The 23,104-nt window shown below is 40.5% G+C and overlaps 1 protein-coding gene across 4 annotated transcripts in view; it reads left to right on the top strand.

The window, feature by feature from the left end:
• phc2b (polyhomeotic homolog 2b (Drosophila)) overlaps window positions 1-22,545 on the top strand; it is a 50,373-nt gene extending 27,828 nt beyond the window's left edge. Inside the window, exons 8-15 of one of the 4 annotated variants that reach the window (XM_042508947.1) lie at window positions 3,790-4,100; window positions 5,569-5,758; window positions 11,818-12,029; window positions 14,885-15,014; window positions 17,487-17,592; window positions 17,685-17,799; window positions 18,671-18,995; window positions 19,546-22,545. In XM_042508947.1, the coding sequence (XP_042364881.1) occupies window positions 3,790-4,100; window positions 5,569-5,758; window positions 11,818-12,029; window positions 14,885-15,014; window positions 17,487-17,592; window positions 17,685-17,799; window positions 18,671-18,995; window positions 19,546-19,700 (1,544 nt within the window). In that variant the 3' untranslated portion in view covers window positions 19,701-22,545. Of the gene's footprint in view, window positions 1-3,789; window positions 4,101-5,568; window positions 5,759-11,814; window positions 12,030-14,884; window positions 15,015-17,483; window positions 17,593-17,684; window positions 17,800-18,670; window positions 18,996-19,545 lie in introns of all 4 variants that reach the window. The other 3 variants (XM_042508938.1, XM_042508930.1, XM_042508921.1) reach the window with 3 other exon arrangements.
• The last annotated feature ends 559 nt before the right edge of the window (window positions 22,546-23,104 follow it).

Here is a 23,104-nt window from a genome sequence, read left to right as displayed (position 1 = left end):
TCAGAGTGCTTCAGACTGACGAGAAACTCCTTCAAGGTTCTGCATGCGTCATTCAGAGCATTAATGTAGCAACAAACCACTTTTTGTTATCTAAAGATATAGTGGATGAATGAAGTCACACAACCTCTGTGTGTGTGTGTGTGTGTGTGTGTGTGTGTGTGTGTGTGTGTGTGTGTGTGGGTGGGGGTTGTAATCTTAGCCTCTCTGTTGTGATAAACCAGTCCAGCTGAGCGTGCACGTTAGTTCTTGTGTGTATCGCACTGGTTAGTTCAACACTGCTGCTTTGCAGTGATTATCACTGATTTTGGGACAGCATCCTCACAGAAAGGGAATCATCCATCCTCCGCCCCCCCCCCCCCCAAACCAGAAGTTATTTAGTTTAACTGTCAACAAATTTAACAAATTTGACAAAGAGAAGGAGAAAATGTTGCCATTTGAGAAGCTAGAACCTGGAATGTGCAGCATTTTTTCACTGTTTTCACTTGAAACATTGACAATTATGTTCTATATTTTTTTTAAAAAGTTGTTGAATATTTTTCTGTCAGTCAACTCCTCCATTGAATTGCAAATCATTCGAGCTCTAGTTTTGTCAAACTACTATTTCTAAGGTCGAGAATGAAGTCATTTGTATAATGGTGTTCTCTTCTTCTTACACATTGTGGTTACTCCTACTCCTACTAAAAAAAGGATTTTCCAAACTTCTTACAATTTAAATTAAGGAGTTTTGCATAATCTTACAAGAGAAAATCCCCAAGCATCTAATAATCAGTTGTTTTTGCCACACAAAGGCATAACTGCTGAACTGATGGATGTTATCCCCTGAAGTGATTGTTGAAATATAATCGTTTTTCAATTGATTACTTACTTAATACTTAAATGTCAACTAATTTCAAAATCGTTCATCGCTTTAAGTAATTATGATGATAAAAAATTTAATTCTCAGATTCCAGCTAATATATCCTGTTTTTTACTCCTCTATGACAATAAACTGAATATCTTTGCATTTGGGAAAAAGTAATGAAAAAACACTGTTCATCATTTTTCACAATTTTCTGACACTTAATAGACCAAACAACTAATAATCGGTAAAACAATCAACAAATAATTCGACAATGTAAATATTTGTTGCTTGCAGTCCTAGAACTATCTAACCCACCCGGGCTCACATACATCCTGCTCTCAACATTGTAAAATATCCCTTTACACCATAGCTCTGAATTCTCTCTCTATGTGAAAAAAAAACACTTTCAGCAGATCGTGTAGCATTAAAGGACTAATGACATGCAAACTCTGCTGGACAGAAACATCTATATATCCCACAGCAGGGCACAGACTGCGGTTTGTGCCTCACAGGGAAACTTTGAAACCAGATGGAGCCTATCCCACACAAAACATCATGAAAAGAACAGGGGGAGGGTGGAAGCGGGGGTGGGGGAGATTTGAGTCAAACGCTGATGTACTTGGCAGATTTCCATGCTTGGATTTATTGGGGGGGTTTATTAACAGGGCCAAACACACCTCTGTGTTCACACGGCTCATATAGCAGAAGCTACCGTGCAGTGCCGTGGTGCAGGAGTCGTTTGTTGTTTGTGTCTCAGTAATAAGAACGAGTCGATTACTTCTCTGTATTTCCTGGTAGAGCTGTTACAGATCAAGGAGGCGGCAGAGAGGCTCTGACCTGCTGACTCAACATGAACTCCTTACAGAGTGTCGTGGACAGTTGGCTCTGCGTGTTCGTTCCTGAGGCATTTCTAATATTAGACTGGCCTCGGGCTGCTTCCGCTGAACCTCTCTCTCACTCAGACGTGCTCCCACAATGCAAGATTGATGTGCTGTGTCTCGGGTTTTGGGGCAAGTTATGAGCTCAGGATGTCTCTTAACCCACAGCGGCGCAGACAGGTGGTGACAGGCCATTTTGAAACAATTTGTGAGTAATGGTCAGACCTAAACTGCAGCAGCGGGCCTCTCAGTGCACCTTTCAGCGAGCTCTTAATATTACATCCTGTCAACATGGGGCACACAGGTGAAAGCTGCGATGCCAGCTCCTCTGTGCAGACGTCTGCACTGCTCATGTTTCGTAACGTGTTTGACTTATAGCTTTTGGTGTATCTGAATCACCTTATAGAGAAGAAGAATGTGTGATCTGATGTGCAGTGTGTTTTGGGTAATCTTTGTTTTAACACTGGTCCTGCAACTATACTATAACAATAACCCTATAACTATAACTATACTAGAAAAAAGTGACATTTGTCTGATCAACAATCCAAAAGCATTCAATTTATAATGACATAATGTTTTAAAAAGCGATAAATAATTCACATTTGAAAGGCTAGAACTGGAGAATGTTTTGCATTTTGGCTTCATTTAGTGGTTTACAGATTTACAGATTACCACCACTGTTGCACATTGATTTTCTTATTGGCTAATCAGATAGTTTACTTTGTTTTAGCAATATTTCACATCGAATTCTTACTTTTCCAGTAGTATCTTCTGTAGATATATTTTCATTTTTAAAGTTAGTCCAAAAAATTTGCAATCAGAATATAGATTCTGATATTTTTTAAAAATGCTTTATAGCCATTATGTAAGGAAAAAAATGATTACAGCGACTATTAACTCTTTCAGTGCAGTATATTTGGCATGGGAGACTTAAACTAGAATAGACTTGAATCCAAAATTTAATGCTAACTAAAACTTTTTAAAGCTGTTTCACTATCACAGACAAATTTCCAATGTTGGAATAAAATCCTGAGAATTTCCCCACATTTGTTGCATGCTCCTCTGATCTCGATCGTTTGATGTTGGAGGGGGGGGTCATAAAACTATGTCAGTCTTTTTCTCGTCTTGATGTTTTAATAAAATCAAACATGTTTAATATCACTGGGCTCTCTGCAGCACCAAACAGGAAGCAGAAAACTGGGTAGACAGTAAACATGGAGGGGACTCTGGACTCTGGGGAGGTGCATGGCTGTAAAAAGACACGTCTTGCTTTTTTTTTTTGTACTGTGGAAAAAGAGGAGAATCTGGTGGAGTTGTGGCGAGAAGGAGACTCGATGTTTATTTCTGCGTGTATCAGATTCACCAACCGGCACTTATTTTAGTGAGAAATCCTAATCTTTTACATGGTTCTCCTCTCGTTCCCACAGTCTTCTCCCACTAAAATAGTGCAGCTAAACAATGGAGGCCGGCGGTGAGTTGAGGCGACAAAACGCAAAATGTAAAATTTGTATGTAAATACAGTTTATCTTTATGGATTAAATTGATGCAGAATTGACAAGAATACTGTTGACACATGACGCCTTTTATCTTGTGTTTCTAGGGTTATGTGTTTTCACAGACGTGTAACATATTAATATGTTGTTTTTATTTCGGGGAGTTTGGTGTAATATTTTCCACAAGGAACAGGAGGCGAAATAAGTAGTGACTTGTAAAATCTTATAGTTTGTGACTAAAAACATGAGCAATATTACATTTATGCATAGTGCATTGATTTGTTTGTAACATTTGCTCCTGGCTTAGTGCACCTTACATTTTATATTTTTTACTTTTTTAGCTTTTTTACTTAGTTCTTTGTTTTGGCTTATTTTAATTTTTAAATTTTTTTTCATAAAGGGAGACTGTCAATTAAGAATCTCATGTACGGTGTAAACCGCTGTGTTTTTATTGTACATATGACAATAAACTTCTTGAATCTAGACGTGAGAGGGTATTTAGTCATACAAAAATCTTATTAAAGCCTCTTAGTGTATGTTAGGCAGAAAGAGATAAATGCTGTTGTTGTCGTTCCAGCGTACACACAGATTCAGCCCCACTCCCTGGTTCAGCAGCACAAGCAGCAGCAGCAGCAGCAGTTTGTGGTCCATCAGAGCCAAACTTCCCAGAGGACCGCGGGCCAGCTGCTGCAGACGGCCTCCATTCAACCGTCACAGCACCCGGTCCCCGTACTGCCCAAACCTGCTCCACACCAGCCCTCCACGCCCAGCCAGCAGGCCACCATCTTCCACTCCACCATCAGCCCCCACGCCCTCCACTCCTCCCTCAACCACGCCAAAGCTCAGCCCGTCCAGCTCACCGCCATCAACCTCCAGATACAGCCAACGGTGAGTACAGCCACACACACACACACACACACACACACACACACACACACACCAGGGTCTCAGAGGAGCATGTGAAGAACTTTGATTGATAAGATTACGACCACAGATAGAAGAAGAAGGCCAGAGACTTCCCCTTTTCCTTAAAGTTAATAGCTGTCTTTAGATTTTGTGTATTTTAGACACAGTGGACCATGTTTGGACAGTTACTGTTGTTAATGGGGGTTTTTCCCACAATCCCGGTTTCAGTCTTTATGGAAAGTAATGTCAACTGGGAAATAATTTGTTTTTAGCCCTGCTAGCATTGTGCTGTTAAGTTTGGTGGTTGGTTGGTTGGTTGGTTGGTCCACCTCTTTGGTCCAGGCTGAAATATCTACAGCGATTAACAAATTTCGGGGTAATCCATTTAAACACATTCAAGCCCCTCCCCCCTTTCCTCTAGCGCCACCATCAGGTTAAAGTTTGAATTTGACCAGTGCTTTGGTTTATGACCAAATATCAGCAAAACTAATGACATGTTAGCATGTTAATATGCTAAACTAACATGGTTTAAACATTATACCTGCTCAACTTCAGCACGTTAGGCCCAGACACACCAAACTCATCAGATCTGACTGTTAAATCACCTCACGTCACCTGTGTCTTGGACAAAAAGTTGTAATTGAACACACGAAAAAAGACTACAGCCAACGGCTAACTGGCACATAGGTGTGCCGCCTGCAAGAGACGAAATTCCTGCATCCCAGCAGGTGACGGTAGTCTGTAGTTGTGATTAAAAAGGGAAACCGGTAAACCGTCGGGATGGATTCAAGATGCTAGTTTGCCAGTTAGCACTTCAACAACACAACCCGATGCTAACAAAACAAATTCTATTTACCGTGTTCGAGCGAACAGTAACACAAAGAATTACTAACCATTTTAACATTTCTGTTAAAATCTCAATTAAAAATACAACTAATAAAACGTGTTTGTTATGATCAGACGCCCTGTGACTTTAGCTCCTTGTTTACTGTCCTCACCTCTGTTTCTCTTCTCGTCCACTGAGCCCGACTGTCAGTCAGAGTGATTTCATTCACCGACGGGCTCCACGCCGTCTGACACAGATTAGACTTGCTGAATCTACTGAGAGAAAAAGCCAACAAAAGCCGACTAGTACTTTTTGTGTTGCTCACATTCTTGATTTTTTTAAGTGGTAACCAGCAAAACAAAAACTACTGTTCCAACAACACCCACTGAATCCATGTCTGCTCCAAGACAGACACGTTAAAAAAACACAGGAATCTTCTGAGTTTGGGATTGTTGGTGTAATATTTTCCCACTGGTGTGATATTTTCCAAGCCTAATGGTTTTCAGTTCTTGAGTCACTGACATTAAAGGTATTAACAGTCCCTGATCTGTCTTTTTTTTTTTTTTTTGACTGTCTCAGATGTTACTTTCTCATGTTTTCCTTTCTCTCTGATGCACCTCTCAGGCCTCTCGACTGGTTCAGGACAGTAAAGATAAGCCAACCTCACTGGTGGTCAGAGAGACGTGTCCGGCCCCCGCCACGCAGCAACAGCAGCCACAACAACAGCAGCAACCTGCGCCTTCGCCATCACAACCCGCCAAGCCTGTAGAGCAGCCCAAGGTCGACTCAGCCGCACCAGCTGCTCAGCCACAAGGTAATGACTCAGCATGACTTCCTAAACTGCTATTTTACGCTCAAACATTTGGGTAAATAAACTTTTTAAACAATTAGCCACTAGGACAAGAAGTAGCAGAAACTGTACCATTATTTCTGCTCTGCTCCGTTTGTATTGGCCGACTCTCGTACACCTTCAGTGGAGGAAAAGAAAATCAATGCTGATGTTTACTTGTAATTCAGAACATGTTGTGTCTGCAGCACATTTACTTTCACTATCCTCCGTCTCTTATTGCTTTGTTTGTTGTTGATTTCCCTGAGCTGCAGCCAAAAAGCTGACCTGATACCCACAATTCCCTCAACGCTGCACAATCACTTAAAGCCACAAACCAAACAAAAAGCTCCCAACATCACAACGACAGTAACATAACCAGACTCATAATGAACTTTCATATTGGTTATTTTGTTGTGTGTAAATTACATTGGAGACGTTTTGGCACGCACTTATTAACTGTGATAGTGTGCAATATCAGCCTGTCAGTCAGTGAGCAGGGCTGAGGCTGACCCCCACAGCGCAGGAGACGCAAAATGATCATATTGTAGTCACACTTATTTACGTACATGAGGGTGCAAAAAGTTATACTGCAAATTCATACAACACCACTAAACAACAACAACAGCCTTTCTGACAAGGTGTCAACAAAACCTTAACAGTATCAGGCAGTCCCTCCAGATTTTTGCTGGCTTTTTTGGAATTATTGAGGCCCAAAATGTCAGCTTTTCTAAACCTTGTGATACATTTTGTAATGTTTTATACAGCTTTTTTGTGCAAAACAGTTTACCTCTGTTTTAGTTTAGGGCATGAGGGAATTGCCTTGCACTGTCTTAAATTACTTGCGTAATTTTGTTGGTAAATGTAAGAAGTTTGTGCATCTACACACCAAACCAAGGCTATCCCATGAAGGCTGGGACACGCTCTTTGACCCCATGGGAGCTGTGGGGTAAGACACAACCATGGTGTTACAGGAGCTGTGATGGTGGAGGGTTACAGCCGACGATAGTGACGATAGACTTGATGATATCTGCTTAAGTGTGCTTCTGGTGCGCTCTTTTTAACTTCCTTGAGTGTAAGGCTGTGCGATATGACAAAATATATCATCTAACGATAAAAAAAAGTCTTATCGTTTCACGCTTTGCATCCGTCCATGTGCCGCAGGGGCGTCTACACAACGCACGGCCCCAAAACAAACAAACATGGAGGAGCTGGAGAGCGATTCTGAACGTGGGAATTCAGCTTAAGACACTGAGCGAGGTTTCATTTATCCCTCGGCTGCAGCTCTCTGTCTCTTACAGACACAGACACAGAGCAGGGCTTATGCAGAGCTCCAGAGCGTGACTGTTTAGTCACATTTTGTGACCATGGAGCACCACAATGACCTGCAAATACTATTAATATATTAACGGGAGAGCTGTTATTTTTTTTCAGCTCGCAGTGAATGAATCCTCATACCGCGGTTACAGTTTAACTTCCGCTAACGCTGACATCCAACTGTTGACCAGAAGCTTCAGGTCCACAGCAAAAACAGACGAGCCGGGTCCTTAAAATCAAAGCACAGTGGGTTCCGCTTTGATTTATTTAATAAGAACGATACTTTATTTAACTTCATTCTTTACTTTATTTAACATTATAACAGTATTTTATTATACTATATTATAGTAGTACTTTATGTAACTTTTTTATGGCAGTTGCTATTTTATTTATAATTGTAGGTTATTTAATATTTTTTTATTTTAGTGGTTTACAGTAGTTTAGAGGAGATTAAAAATATCGAGATATATATCGCGTATCACAATAAAGCCTAAAAATATCATTATATTATTTGAAAGATATATCTCTCAGCCCTACTTGGGTGCGCTTGGCCTGATGGAACGCCGCAACTTCTCTTCTTTTTAACCTCCTCGCCATAAACAAGAACATTTGTTTTGTGACTCGTGGGAAACTATAATGATTGATAAAATTAGCGGAAAAGCTGTGGTGATTGGAGAAATTTGCAAGCTCGTATCGAAGTCACAGGGATTTGCTGAATTTGTGTTTGTTGTTGCAGCATCCTGTAGAGGCTGATAAAAAGGATTTAGTGCACGGTTATTCTGCTGAATTAGCACACATGTTCAGGCTAATGAACTGGTAAGTCAAAGTATAGTAGTACTGTTGGTGTCCATTTTTGAGGAAGAGAACAGCTTTTGTCCATTAGACGCTGAGGCAGGCTTGTATCATCGAATACTATGATGGCTGCTGGAAAGAATCTAAGTTTCTAAAAACGTGAGATGAAATGTGGGATGACTCGAAACTGATTTCACAATATCATCCAGTCAAAAAGCTTCCCAGAAATGTTGCATCGTCAGTAAAATGTATTTTATATTGCTGCATTTTCTGCTTATTGTGCACATTTTTCTAAGCCAGGTGATTTGGATAAAAGGGATAAAGCCAGCTCTGATAGGTGACTCATGGTCAGTAGCACACCATCTTGCAGAAGCTAAATCTTCCTGCTGAGCACAAAATTATTCTGGTGTTTTTTCTACATGTTGACAGGGATCAGTTTCTATAGTGATTTTTCTCCTAAACGGTTGGAAATGGAGCTAATGCTGTGTTTCTTGTAAAATGAAACATTCTGAAGACCACAAATAGCCGTTTATGTGCTGTGAGTTGGGTGTGATATTCACCACCAGAGCAGGAAACTATTTTTGTAATCCACTGGCTGCAGAGGCTGATGGGCTGATGACGATGGGCCCAAAGTTTCAGCTTTTCTTTTTTTTTCTTGCTTTTTTTCAAACTTTAGGAAAATGTACCAAAAGCTGATTTTCTGTCAAAGTGGCTTATTGAGTTAACAAGGTTTCCAGCTACAAAGATTATCTGCACTGAATTTGGAACTTCAGCTCTGCTCTCTGCTAACAGATATTCAGACACACTGTGATTTCTCTTAAAAGTATTTAAATAATAAATAAAGTGTGTAAATAGAGTAGACAGCGTTACAGTAAGCGCATACTGATGAACACATTCTACAGAATGTACAGTATAGCCTGCACTGATGACTCTGATGTTATATCCTTTGTGTTTTCTGTTCTGGATTTTGGGTTTTTTGGGGTTTTTTTAGGTCATGTTAAGACAAACATTTCCCTTTCCTATTATATCCATGTTACTGACAAACATTTATCAATATCTCGTTGTGTAAATGCTTATTGAAAGCACCAACCAACCCAACAATATTGTCACAATATAGATATCGAGGTATTTGGTCAAAGATATTGTGATATTTATGTGAGCACTAATTAAAATGTAGGCCTGCCTAATTTTAATGTTTAAGCTGGTACGGGTGGAACTAATTTCAACTACTTTATGTATTTAATGTAGTTTTAATGTTTACATGTTTTTCTATTGTTTGTGTCAGACATCAAGTTGTCAGTTGACAGTTAAAGTTCCCTTCAGGGATTAATAAAGTATATTCAACTTCAACCTGCCGGTCGACTTGTGAATATCCCCTTGGGGATCAATAAAGTTATATCTTAATCTGTAATATTACATCATTATTGATAATGTTTGTATTGATTATCTGAATCCGCAAAGTAGGTGAACTTATCAAATAAATGTAGTAGAGTAATATTGCATTTAATTGTAAAGGAGTTGAAGTGTAAAGAAGCAGAAAATTTTATAAACTCTTGCAAAGTACATCAAAACTGTACTCAGGTAGTACTTAAGTAAATGTACTTAGTTACTTTCCACCAATGAATGTGTGCCAGTCAGTGTGGAAAATAGATTAAAACTAAAAATTATATATTTAGAGATCTTTTTGGCGTCTCATCAAATTTTTTCTCAGATGATGCATTGGGGGGACCCGGACCCTAAAATTCCTCTCTATGGCCCTGCAGCAACCACCCACTCTCTCCTGTTTATTATTCGCTGTAATGGATTGTAGTTTAATAGGTTGGGACAAAAATAAAATCTTTTCAGCATTAGGCTGAAAATAGAGGCAGTGTTTTGGCTGCAGTCATGCAGCAGCAGGCTGCAGAGGGGCTCAGCTGCTCTGGTAGCTGCTCTGTTAGCTGCTGTGGGAGGAAACTGGAGGCGGATCCTGTTTTCAGCTTTTCTTTAACTGGTCCGAAGCGGCGCTGCAGCGAGCGCAGTCCAAACAGCGGCGGCAGGTCGGTGTGTCTCTGTCGGATCATTACAACAACAAACACGAACAAACCGCACATGTTTTCTCTGTGAACTCAGCGAAAGTTGGTAAGAAAGCGAATGCAACAGTGGAGACTTTTAACATGATTCAGCACGACGGCTTCATGTTTACTTTCGCTTTGTGGGTTTTAGCGGAGGCAGGCGTCGTTGTTGTGATGGAGGGGAGTGATGCATGACGGATTTACGGTTTGTTATTGATCGACTGTGTGTCAGTAGGTCACTGCAAATGTTTTTTTTCAGCAGCAATGAGTACAGAAAAGTAATTTAAATCGGCAGCAGGCAGGTGGCTATATGACTGGGTACTGTTTTGCATGAAGATGACTATATTGTGATAATAATGTGTCTGGTTCGAATAACATGACCTCATGAATGCTGTAATCGGGGATTACTTAAGGACAAACCACTATTTAGATATGTAAAATTGTCAAAATAAACAGTTTAAATAAAGTTTTAGCTATTCAGTTTGTTCCTAATAGCAGTGGGTAAACAGAGGTGGTCTAACCCTCTTCTACATTGCAGGTGTACGTTTTTTTTTTTTTTTTTTACTGTAAATTGATTAAAGGGCTACAAGTAATTATCAATTTAAATGTCATTTAAGATGCTGCTTGGTTTCTTGATTACTAATTTGACATGTAAGATGTGATAAAATTCAGAGAAATGTGCATTGCAGATTCCTAAAGCCCACTTTTATGTCTTTTAATGTGTTGTTTTGTCCAACTAGCAGTATAAAACTCAAAAATAATCAGTTTAGGATGACATACGAGAAGGAAAAGCAGCAAGTGAAATCAAAAAGTGTTTGATGGTTTTGATTTAAAGATTGAATTAAACAATTTAATCTGGGCTAAATGTTATTATCCAGAGCCCTGTGGGACAGTATTAGAATGCTTGTTTGTGCAACCAGCAGTCCAAAACCCCCAAATGTTGGGTTTACAATCACATGTGACAAGCAAAGGCTGAAAGTATTCACATTTGAGAAGCTGGAGTCAAAAAATAATTCATATATTTTATTTAAAGATTGATTTTGACAATTAATTTGGGTTTCTGATTATTATCTTACTAGTAAAGTGTCACAAAATCGTGAAGAATACTTGTTTGTGTGACCACCAGTCCAACACCACAAAATATTAGGTTAATCAACATATATGAGATAGGTAAGCAGTAAGTATTCACATTTGAGAAGCTGGAATGAGGTGTTCTTGATTTAAAGATTGAATCAGACTATTAATCCAGGGCTCCTGATTATGTTCTTAAATAATCAATTGTTTCGCATATAAAATGTCGCAAAACAGTGAAAAATGCTCAGTGTAATTATCCAGAGCCCAATGTGACACTTTCAGGATGCTTATTTTGTGCAACCAGCAGTCCAAAACCCCTAAAATGTTCAGTTTTTGATCACATATGACAATGAAACGCAGACAGTGTTCACTTTTGAGAAGCTGGAATAAAAAAATATTTAATATATTTGATTTAAAAATTGAATTAGACAACTGATTTGGATTTCTGGTTTCTTTTTTTGTTTGTTTGTTGGCTGTAAAAGGTTACAAAACTGTGAAAAATGCCCAGTGTAATTAACCAGAGCCCTGTGTGGCATTTTCAGAATGGTTATTTATGTGCGCCTAACAGTCCAAGTCCCAAAATATTCAGTTTAAGGTCACATGTGACAAGGAAAAGCATTAAATATTCACATTCAATGAGCTACAACGAGAGGCTGTTTTGATGTTTTTGCTTGAAAAATGACACAAACGATTAATCAACCACTTTCTTTTGGCTCTAATTAATCAAACTCCATCCACCACTGACGAGCTCTCACAGAGTACATGCTCTACACATTAACTGGATGACGTTTGTTTTCATTTCTTGGTCAGCAGGCGGGGGCTCATCCAAGAGGCCGAGTGTTGCACCTGGGACCCCACCTCCAGCCATGACCTCAGGAAATGAGAGTGAGGCGCCCACCGTGACGGGCAGCACGCCGCAGAACGGAGAGAACAAACCGCCCCAGGCCATCGTCAAGCCCCAGGTCCTCACACATGTCATCGAGGGCTTTGTCATCCAGGAGGGCGCAGAGCCGTTCCCCGTGTGTGTAAGTGTCCCGAGCTCAGCACCACTCGCAGCGCGACATGATAAACAACCCACAGCCAGCACGCTCTCTAGTGTACTCGCCTGCAGGGAGCTGTCAGCAGGCAAACCACCAAACCCTCTGTTACTACCACGAGTGACAGCTCGCAGCCTCTGTGTGATCCAGTCATTAATTTTAGGGAGAGTGTCGCTGAAGGAGTACAGATGGATGTAGGTGTGTGTGTAATGAGCTGCAGCCTCTCAATTATCTCAAAGGCATTAAAAACACCTCCCTTAATCTGTCATCTCCCTCATAGTCCTTTTATTATATTTTGTTTATGTGGTGTATGTGTATACATGTTGACATGTGTATTATCACTTCATTATTATAATCACTAAAATCAGGCTAAATGTTACTCTGAGCATCCTTTTGTTAATTTTGTTTGGGTGCAGCATGATGACATGTGCTTGTTGTTTGTTTGTAGGCTTTGGGCTCACTGCCTCCTACTGGACAGTTGGTGTAAATGCTCTGTTTACAGGCATAAAGGTCTGAGCACACAAAGAATCTGTGAAAGAGTGAAGTATCTCCATTGCAAAGATATTGAAGTGGTACTTTCCACTAGGGCTGTAATAAATGACTTATTGATTCTTGAATTAGGTGTTTATTCTATGAAATGTCTTGTTTTTGTCTTAACCTTTTGAGACATTACATTTATAATATTTTAAGGCAGAGAAAAGAAGCTCTTATATTTTAGAGGTTGGAAATATGTTTTTTTTTTTGGCATTTATGCTTGATTTAATTTCATGACTTAATAACTCAATTATCACAGTAACTTCCAATTAATTTTCTGCTTATTGGCGCATTAAATATTTGACCAGTAGTTGCTGGGTGATATGTATAAAATCAAATGTCACAATATGTTTGACCAAATACCTTGATATTGATGTTGATATTGCAACGATATTATAGTGTATGTGTATAGTTCAAAAAATATTGAGCTGATTAGATTTTTGATCAGTAATGTGGATAGAGGCAAATAGAAGAACAACTGGAACAGTCTGAAAGTTCAAAAAGTTGCATCACTTTAAAGTAATGCATCCTTTAAATCCAGGAAAAAACAACATTTATGATATAATATCTAAAATCTAGGATGATATCTTGTCTCATAAATAGCATGATATTAATATAACATCAATATATTGCCCAGCCCTACTGAGCACTTGCTTCAGCACAATGTCTCCAGTGGCAGGTTGTTAAAGAGGACCTGTAGTGCTCATTTTCAGGTTCATACTTGTATTTTCTGTTTCTTCTAGAGTAAGTTTACATGCTTTTATAGTCCAAAAACACTTTATCTTCCTCGTGCTGTCTGTGCTGAAACACCAGTACTCACCCTCTGTGTGATATCCTCCGTTGTAGTGCCTGTCTCTTTAAGCCCCCTTTTCGAAAATGTCCATTTTGCTGTGATTGGTCAGTGTGTCCAGGTCTCCTGTGTCTCCCCATCTCTTCACCGTCATTGGACTTTAGGAAAAACCTGTAACAAAGAATAGCGGCACTTTTAACTGCGAAAAATCAACAATAAAAGCTTCTAAACACAACAGAACATATTCCAGCAGGAATATGATCCGAAATCAGGGAGAAATTAACAGCATCAGCCACCACGTTTACACGTTTCCCCCCATGTTAGCATATAACTACGTACATGTAGCAGTGTAGGCTTTGCAATGTAAGCACTAGCAGTAGCGTGCCTGGAGCAGATAACCATATAAAATCACTCAGTTTTCTGTTTTCTGTCCCAGATTTGTGCAAAATTTAAGTGACATTTTCGAAATGTCGATAAAACACAATTGCAAAATGACTGCGTTTCCATTGAATGATGTCATGCAACTTCTCCTCTCGAGATAACATTCGAAGAATTATGGCAATGGATATTAAAAACATTAGCGGGTTAATTTCTATTGCAACCAGCGCACTAGCTGTCAATCAAAGGAGTCGTAGGTGTGTTATGCGAGCAATAATGGAAAGGCAAGACCCTTATACGTGGGAATGGCCACATATGAGGAATTTCTGGGAGTTTAAAAGTCCACGATCTCCCAGAGGGATTGTGGATTCAAAACTTCTGGATGTTTCGGTCAATCTTTAAAAAAGTTACACGGTACGATAACACCTCTTGTGTTTATCTTGTGGTTTTGCGAAATATGACTTTTCGAATCGCCTGATATACCTCATGTGATCGCAAAAACTGTTTCGAGTTTTTTTGAAATTGATGTTTTTCCATTAGGTGTGTTTTATATCCACAATTTCAATTTGTGCAGTTTGAGGGTTAATGGAAACCTGCCTTGTGATATCAAACTGTCACTAGAGTAGAAAAAACTGCTAAACACTCAGATGGTTTGATGTTTTTTGCTCACAGTGATTATTACTTTGTACATTTACCTCATTATTTGAGACCATTTAATACGAAAATCCTACATTGCAACAATTTACAGAGGAGCATGATAGGTCCCCTTTAATTATCAAAGTTAGCCTCAAAAAAAGCTATTAAATGGCTATTAGTCCAAGTTTGACCGTGAAACTGTCTGCATTCACTCAATTTCATTCCATGTCATCTCATCAATGGGCCTACTATAGTAATGTATTAATGAGACTGATTGATTAGTAATGGGTGGTCAGATAGGACACAGTTGGTGTAGTCATCAGAATATGTAAAGTTGCCTTTTCACTTAATTTTACTGTTGTTATATTTGCAATATCATAATCCTGTATGATGCTGAAGCAGTCCGACTATGCTGTCAGTCAGTGATCACAGCTATTGTTTGTTATTGATGGAGCACGTGCTGTTTCATTTTGATAGATTTGTAAATATTATCTTTCTGTCACAGGTGGAGCGCCTGCCGATCCTCATCGACAGCCCAAAGAAGCTGGATCATCAGCTCTCCTCAGACCCAGACAAAACCCCCGTCAGCAACGCAGGAAACAGTGACTCTGAGCCCGAGGACATGAACCAGCCAGGTGAGACAAAAAGTGTGAAATATTATCCATCCATCCATCCATTTTCTTCCGCTTATCTGGAATCGGGTTGCGGGGGCAGCAGCCTAAGCAGGGAAGCCCAGACTTCCCTCTCCCCGGCCACTTCGTCCAGCTCTTCCTAGGGGATCCCGAGGCGTTCCCAGGCCAGCTGAGAGACATAGTCTCTCCAGCGTGTCCTGGGTCTTCCCAGGGGCCTCCTACCGGTGGGATGTGCCCTGAACACCTCACCAGGGAGGCGTCATGGAGGCATCCTAATTAGATGCCCGAGCCACCTCATCTGGCTCTTCACAACGCGGAGGAGCAGCGGCTCTACTCCGAGCTCCTCCCGGATGACTAAGTTTCTCACCCTATCTCTAAGGGAGAGCCCAGCCAACCTACGGAGGAAGCTCATTTCGGCTGCTTGTACCTGTGATCTTGTTCTTTCGGTCACTACCCAAAGCTCGTGACCATAGGTGAGGGTAGAAACTAAGATCGACCGGTAGATTGAGAGCTTTGCCTTTCGGCTCAGCTCCCTCTTCACCACGACAGATCGGTGCAGAGTCCGCATTACTGCAGACGCTGCATCTGCCTGTCGATCTCCCGCTCCATCCTTCCCTCACTCCTGAACAAGACCCCGAGGTACTTAAACGCCTCCACTTGGGGCAGGATCTCATCCCCGACCTGAAGGGGGCACTCCACCCTTTTCTGACTGAGAACCATGGCCTCGGATTTGGAGGCGCTGATTCTCATCCCGGTCGCTTCACACTCGGCTGCGAACCAAAGTATTATTATATTATAAAGTACAACAGGCTGTGCAGCACCGTGCAGGTGTTCATGGACCTCGAGATGCACCAGTAAGACTTTTTTTTTCTAAAGCTTGTGAAAATTTTATTGTTGTAGGAGGTTCATGAAATCGCAACATTACAATGCATCAACCTCATAACGACGGACACACCATCATGATGTTAACAAACACAAACACACACACACACACACGCACACACACACACACACACACACACACACACACAGTTACTGCAGTTGGGTTACTGTTGTGACCTGACAAACAGCGCTGAGCTGCTGTGATAAACGATGAGCTGGTGCTGCACACGCTGTCCTCTGTCTCGCCACAGAAAAGGCTGCCCTCAGCGCAAATACATGCCTCTGCATCAACTCACCAAACCACTTGACCTCTGTGTGGCTCCGTCTTCTCTCCCCAGACCCAAACCAACACGCTAAATAATGCAGCTCCTCCAGTCATGCTTTTTACAGCTAGAGATGCTTTTTATCTCAAGTTGCTTATTGAGCTTCAGAAATCTCAGTGCCTTCACATTAAGGTAACACACGTGTTGGAAGTAGCATAATAAGTGAACAAAGCATAAGTACAGTAAAGCAGGAGCTGGGTCCCGCTCTTTATGCTGAGAGGCAGACGAATGCGGTTTGTTCCCCTTACAGTTAAACACGGAGCAACTTTCTGCTTGTAACTTTATTTAATGCACATTCAAGTGTTTCATCGTTATACGCTGTTGGCATCGAGCCTGATAGACATTTTTTACACCTATGCGTCGCACTGTAGTCAAGCCTGTCAGTATACAAACACGCACAAGCCCTGTCTCAGTGCACAGTGTAGTGTTTTTCCTGCATGCCTCTACAACACACAATGTTAGACATCTGTTGCTGCGACTGGATATCCTGATTTTTTTTCATGTCTCACTGGCCCCTGAAACAAAGAACTAATAAGAACAGTGTCAACATCAACTGGATTGAATCAGTGCCTTCCTAAAAAGAAGCCTCTCAAAATCAAATCAAACCATCTGTACTCAAACAAACAGGTTTTGTTTGTTGTTGTTTGGAGGGTTTGGGGGTTTTGTTTGCTACTTTCACACATGTGAAATGTCACATGTCACACTGATATTGTGGACAGGGTCGTCCACAACAACTAGAGCGATAACAGTGTGAGCATCCACACTGTTGCACGGCATCATTCTGAAAACAGTGGCGCCAAGCGTGCACTCCAGCTATTCTCACGACCTGTTACTGCTTTATGATGCACAGAGGAAGAAAAATCAAACCAACTCGTTGTTGTGATGTTCTGGTGTGTACAGACCAAACTGCACAAGCACATCGATTGACGCTAGCAGACACTGATGCGCAAAAGTGAATCAAAAGTAATTCCATGGATATCATTCACCGTTGTAATTGCCGTTATAAATGCGGTATGGATCTTCTTAAAATGTAAAATATATCTATAGTTACCGTTGTAGTCAGCATTCTTGGGTTTGACGAACCTTTTAGAAATAATTCACTTAATGTAAACCTGAATTTAAAATGCATCTGTTTATGCAAATATCTTTCATATGCTGTACTTTAAACGTCTGAGTAAGTTATTTGGTCAGAGATGTCACTATTCAAAGAGCGAATGTCTCATTTTAAAAGAAGTCATATTTAGTGTCTGTCTTGTTTCTCTTCCAGCAGAAAAAGAGCAAGAACCCAAGCTGACGTGTGAATACTGCGGCTGGGTCGACTTTGCGTACACGTTCAAAGGCTCTAAACGCTTCTGCTCCATGGTTTGTGCAAAGAGGCAAGTCACTTGTTTAATGTTTCTTTCCATTCAAACACTTAATTTTTTTTTTTTTTAAATACACGCTCTGATAGTGGACTTTTTATGGACAGGTACAACGTGGGCTGTACGAAACGAATCGGCCTTTTCCGTCCAGAGAGGAGTAAACCAACGAGTCGCTGGCGTAGAAGATCTCAGGGCCGCTCCAGTATAGAAGCTAAGAAGCAGGTACACACACACACACACACACACACACACACACACACACACACACACACACACACACACTCCTCCCCTATTGTAAAACTTCTTCATCAACACTTTACCTCCCATCACATACTGCTTCCACTGCACATTTTATGCCCCGCACTTTTCACGCCTCATGCCTTTTAATGAACTTCAGCATCGTTTGTGTCGGGGCCCGATTATCTGCCTCTGTCTTTAAAGGGTCATTAAGCACTTTATGGTCTTTGTCAACGTTTATTGGTGACCAGTAAGAACAGAGTGGCATTAGCAGAGATTTTCTGCCTACTGCACAAGTTATATAGACATCAAACGTAACAGGATTGGCTGTTTTGTTTTTAAGCCACTCATCTGAGACATTTGTCTGAGTAATTCTCCATATCCTGTGACCTGACTTCTCTTTTAAAATACTACATCTTGTAATGACACAAAAAGTCAAGTTTTTACTATAGAGACAAGTAGTTTGGATGATGATTTTTTTGGCTCAGGAACAGTCCTTTAAAGCTTTTGATGCCAAAATGTTTTGAGTTATGTAATGTCTCTGGGTTGGGTCCTGAACCTCCAGTGGGGGGTGCTTTTGTTTCATGTTTGGTCCAGGACGTGAGTTTTCTAATCCAGAGGGTTCAGCACCTGACAGAGTAATTGTCGAGGCATTGGTATCGATCCAACAACCCTTTTAAATCCCTGCAGGTGTATTATACTCATTTGAAGCTATTGTAGAGTATAAATCGTACTTATTACCCGTTAAATCTTTGATGTGTCTAACACAATGTCCCAGCGGTGTTTTTTACTGACGAGCCGTTCATTTCTCAAATGCGGAGCCTTGACGTCATGCCCTGACTATTCTCCTCTCCAGAAGCTGTCCCCCTCCCCGCAGCAGACTCAGGGCGGCTCTGTATCATCGCCGCATCCCTCACAGCCTAGCCAGGAGGAGTCCAGCCCGTGTTCGGACATGTCCAGCTACGAGGAGCCGCCGTCGCCCCTGTCAGCAGCCAGCTCAGGACCCCCACCTCCCGCTCCGGCGCCAGCCCAGGTCCCCGTCCACCGGCACCCAAGCAGGGCGTCAGACCAGGAGGGCTGCGCTGTTAGAGAAGCACCATCGCTCCGTCAGCGCTTCTTACCCAACGACCCCACCAAGTGGAATGTGGAAGAAGTTTACGAGTTCATCCGTTCACTGCCAGGTCAGAGGAGCACACACAGGAAACACACTCCTAAAGCATCACAAGGCGGGTTCCCATTAGCTCTAAAATTGCACAAATTGAAATTGAGAAACAAAAACTCTGCCTTGCTTGTTTTACACAGCGATCACACTATAAGGCCACAAAAAAGTCTTCTTAATGCCACCTTTACATTTTTACACAGAACCAAACAACAACAGCATCACACCACTCCAGTGTGTGATTCTAGATAGCGCACCAGCATCGCCGAACCAAAAGAGGCATGACAGGAGTAACAGCAACAGTGTCAGCCTCTATTGTGATATCTTGAACAGGCAGTGTAAGAGGGGCTGATTTGAAGCGTTGAACTGTTTTACTCAGAGTTTTAACCAGTATTAATCACCTTATCCTCTGTGGATATTTTGGCTTAGAGTAAAAAACCTTTTGAACAATGAATATTGGAGAAATTCTAACCTGGAGAAACTAACATGTTTCATTTGAGAGACTCCACAGTGTCAGAAAATGACATCTTGTACTTTTAAGTGTGACTAACTGACGTTTGCACTTCTTGCAGGTTGTCAGGAGATTGCAGACGAGTTTCGCTCTCAGGAGATTGACGGACAGGCTCTGCTCCTGTTAAAGGAGGACCACCTCATGAGCACCATGAACATTAAACTGGGACCTGCACTCAAGATCTTCGCGCGAATCAACATGCTCAAAGACTCTTAGCAGGAGAGAGTGTGTGCCTCGTGCATTGATCTTAGTGTGTCTTTGTGTGTGTGTGTTTGTAAGCGTGTGAAAGAAGAGTGTGAAACTTTGGGAAATGATGTCATCGTAGCACTGACAACAGACGGACTGCACTATGGCCTCGCCTCTTCCCCACTACTGGACCGACTCCTTTAAATCACATTCAAACTCATCTGTTGAGCTGCATCATTTAAACTTTGTCATTCACAGGACTGATGTTGTTTATACGCCAGAGCTGCAGCTCAAACACTGGAAGCTGTTGAATTGTGTTTACATGCCCTTACAGGGGTCAAAATCAGGAGCCACAATGAGATCTGTGCCATGTTCCAAAATGTTGATTCTCACATCAGATGATCTGATTTACGCCTGCTTTAACATGCAAGCTGTATCAGACTTGGATAAAGAACACAACATTTAAACGGCAGGTGAAGTTTGCCTTTAGACTGCTGTTGGATCCACCTGAGTTGGACGTGTGTTCTTGCCCACATTGTGATCAGATCTGAATGTGGAGTTGTCAGTGAGCGTCTGTCGCTCTATTTTTGGTTTTTCCTGCATTGTTGGCACCAGTTGACCCTTGTCAGTGGCTTTTTGGACATTTCAGTATGTTGAATTGGAGACAGCGGAGTCTGTGGGTAAATTAAATTACTCTAATTGGCAGTTCAGCTCAGAGCTCAAAAAGAGAAGTTGAAGTGAGGAAGAAGTCAAGAGGGAGTGAGATCGAAACTTATATAATATTCGGGGATGGGTTGCCATTGAGCCTTTTAGCCGAAACAGGTCATAATTGTGTTATTATTCACTGGCGCACAGTACATATCTTTTGTTCTTTCAACATTGGGTTGTGTTGTTTATGTGCTCACTGGCTAACTAGCGTCTTAAATCTGTCCTTTTCGGCCTCCTGGTTTTCCTTTTTGAATGTTCGATTACAGACTAACGCCGCCTGTTGCTATGGAGTTATTTTCTCTCAGGCAGGTGCAGAATGTACATACTTGTTGGCTGTAGTCTTTGCAGTGTGTTCAAGTCCAACTTTTTGGCCGAGATACAGGCAATACTAGGCCAACCAGAGTAATGCAGTTAAGTGCTAACCTCTGAGGTTGAAAAATGAAGCCAATGCAAAAGTGCCCAAAACTGCAGTTCATCAACTGGCCATGAAAGGCTGCCTCCAAAACAGACTAAATCCCCTGTAGACCCTTTTAATAAAATGTCCAACTTTACAGCGGAAGTAAAGTAAGTGGAAAAATGGTTTTGGTCTGTATAGCAAATGTTTAACATCCATGACAACTGTATGGGATTTAATTTATTAGGCCTCTTCCATTAAATTCAATTAAGGCCCAAAATTACATATATTTAAAGTGGATTCGCTTCAGTGAGACCTTGCTCTCTGCAAGGCGACACTACACCCTGTGAGTCAGCTACAAAGTCTTGTCCAAATATGTTCACTTCTGGCTCCAAAAATCAAGATCGCGATGGCCAAAAGGCCAAACTGGAGGCCTCAAAATGGCAGTCCACAAACCAGTGGGTGACGTCATGGTCGCTGCTTCATTATGGCTCCAGTTTAGTTGCATTCTCAAAATAAAAGAAAGTTATTTTTAAAAAATCATCCAACTAAGCTGCATATCATAAAGCCACACATCACTCTTTCCTCTATGAAACAAAAATAAGTCAAGCAGATACAGAAGCATTGCTGTCCTTGACCTGAGACATGCCGTGTAGCTATTTTATTATATTAAGATCTGATAAAAGCAACAGTTATTAATGTCTGGTGTAGATGCAAAGGTCTTTATTAGATATTATCCAGATACAGATTCCTCAATAATAGCAGCTGTAAACGGGGTCTCAGATTTAGCCCGAGAAAAAAAAACGTAGTTTTATGAAAAATGGAGAAGGCAATAAAGAGGGTTGAAAGAACAAGTCAAAGTGCACAACCTGCTCAGTTACACCTGGGCTGGGTCATATTTCAACACAGTCGTTCTGAATTAAGTCATTAAGACGAACGTGAGTAAAATCTGAATTTATTATTATTATTATTATTATTATTATTATTATTATAATAAGAGATGTTTTTGTACAGTTTTGTTAGTGTGTGAATGAAAAAGCCATTTCTCTTTGTGTGGCTGGGAACAGAAGATTGCATTCATTAATTTTCTCATTTTTATTCAGCAGATGCTCCTTTGCCTTTTCTCACAATAAGACTCTCACAGCCTTTGAATACAAAGCTTGAATGCAGAGAAAACGTTTAAGCGGTTTCTTTTTGTGACATTGATTTCCCTTTCATGAGGAACTCGCCAGTTTTTCTCCTGTAGATTTTAAACTACTTACAAATGATTTTTCACAATGATTTACTAAAATATGACATTGATTTCTCGACTCGGCTTCATAGAAGGACACTAAGTTATCTGAGGAACAGTTGGGGCGTGCAGCCTGGCTTTTGGCACTTATTTTCCTTTTTGTTTGCTTTAGTGTTACGAGACACTCCAGCTAAAGTGAGAGCTGCACTTGTGCAGCAGTGCAAACACATTTATATGTATATAGCCGCTTGATTAAGGAGAAAGACAAACCAAGTGTGAAGTTCTCATTGTTTAAGTTATCCTTGCTATTTTAAAACAGAAATTTAATGATGTTCAGTATTTTTGAAATATGCAAATGTATAAAATGTCATGGCCCGGGAATTGTTTTTTAACTTTTTTTTTCTAACAAAATATGATCATGTCTATTTGTGTTTTTTGGCTGTGATGGAAGGTCAACTTTTTTAGATAAGGCTTTGTCAAATGCTTGTATTTATCAATACTGTTTGTTACACATTTTGCAATTATAAATAATTTGCAATTCAGTCCTGTCTTAGACCTTTTTTGTGTGTTTGTGTGAAAGAAAAAGTCGATTTTTAATCTCAGTGACTTCTCAAAGGCATTAAAAGTTGAGGTTTGTGAGAAAACAATCAACTAAAGTCACCCAACAAGCAAAGCAGTGAATTGTCAGATTTGTCTATTTAGAAAGAACAAATTATTTTATTTTTGTTTGAGAACTCTGAATTTGTCTGTCACTACAGTTTTGTTGTTTTATTCTATGTTGGTCAAATAATTACAGGCAATTTTAGCGATAATAAATAACATAAAAGGTAAAATGATCTTTACCTTGTAAGAAAAGCATCACAACAGCAAATAGTACAAAAACTGTCACTAATATTGGTTGTCAAATATTTGTAACTTTACTACAGGGATAATAACAATACAGGTTGTGTAGGAAAAATCTCACCCAAAGAGAGAATATATATATATATATATATATAGAAATTAATTTGCAAAATTCTAAAATTAAAGTCAGATACAAACCTGAAATACAAACCTGTCTTATTTTTTCTAATGCGCGAATTCTTCAAAGCATTTTAATTT

Source organism: Plectropomus leopardus, chromosome 2, assembly GCF_008729295.1.
Source record: "Plectropomus leopardus isolate mb chromosome 2, YSFRI_Pleo_2.0, whole genome shotgun sequence".
Lineage (NCBI taxonomy): Eukaryota > Metazoa > Chordata > Actinopteri > Perciformes > Serranidae > Plectropomus > Plectropomus leopardus.
The sequence above is the reverse complement of the archived record's forward strand: the minus strand, read 5'-3'. Positions and strand labels throughout refer to the sequence as shown.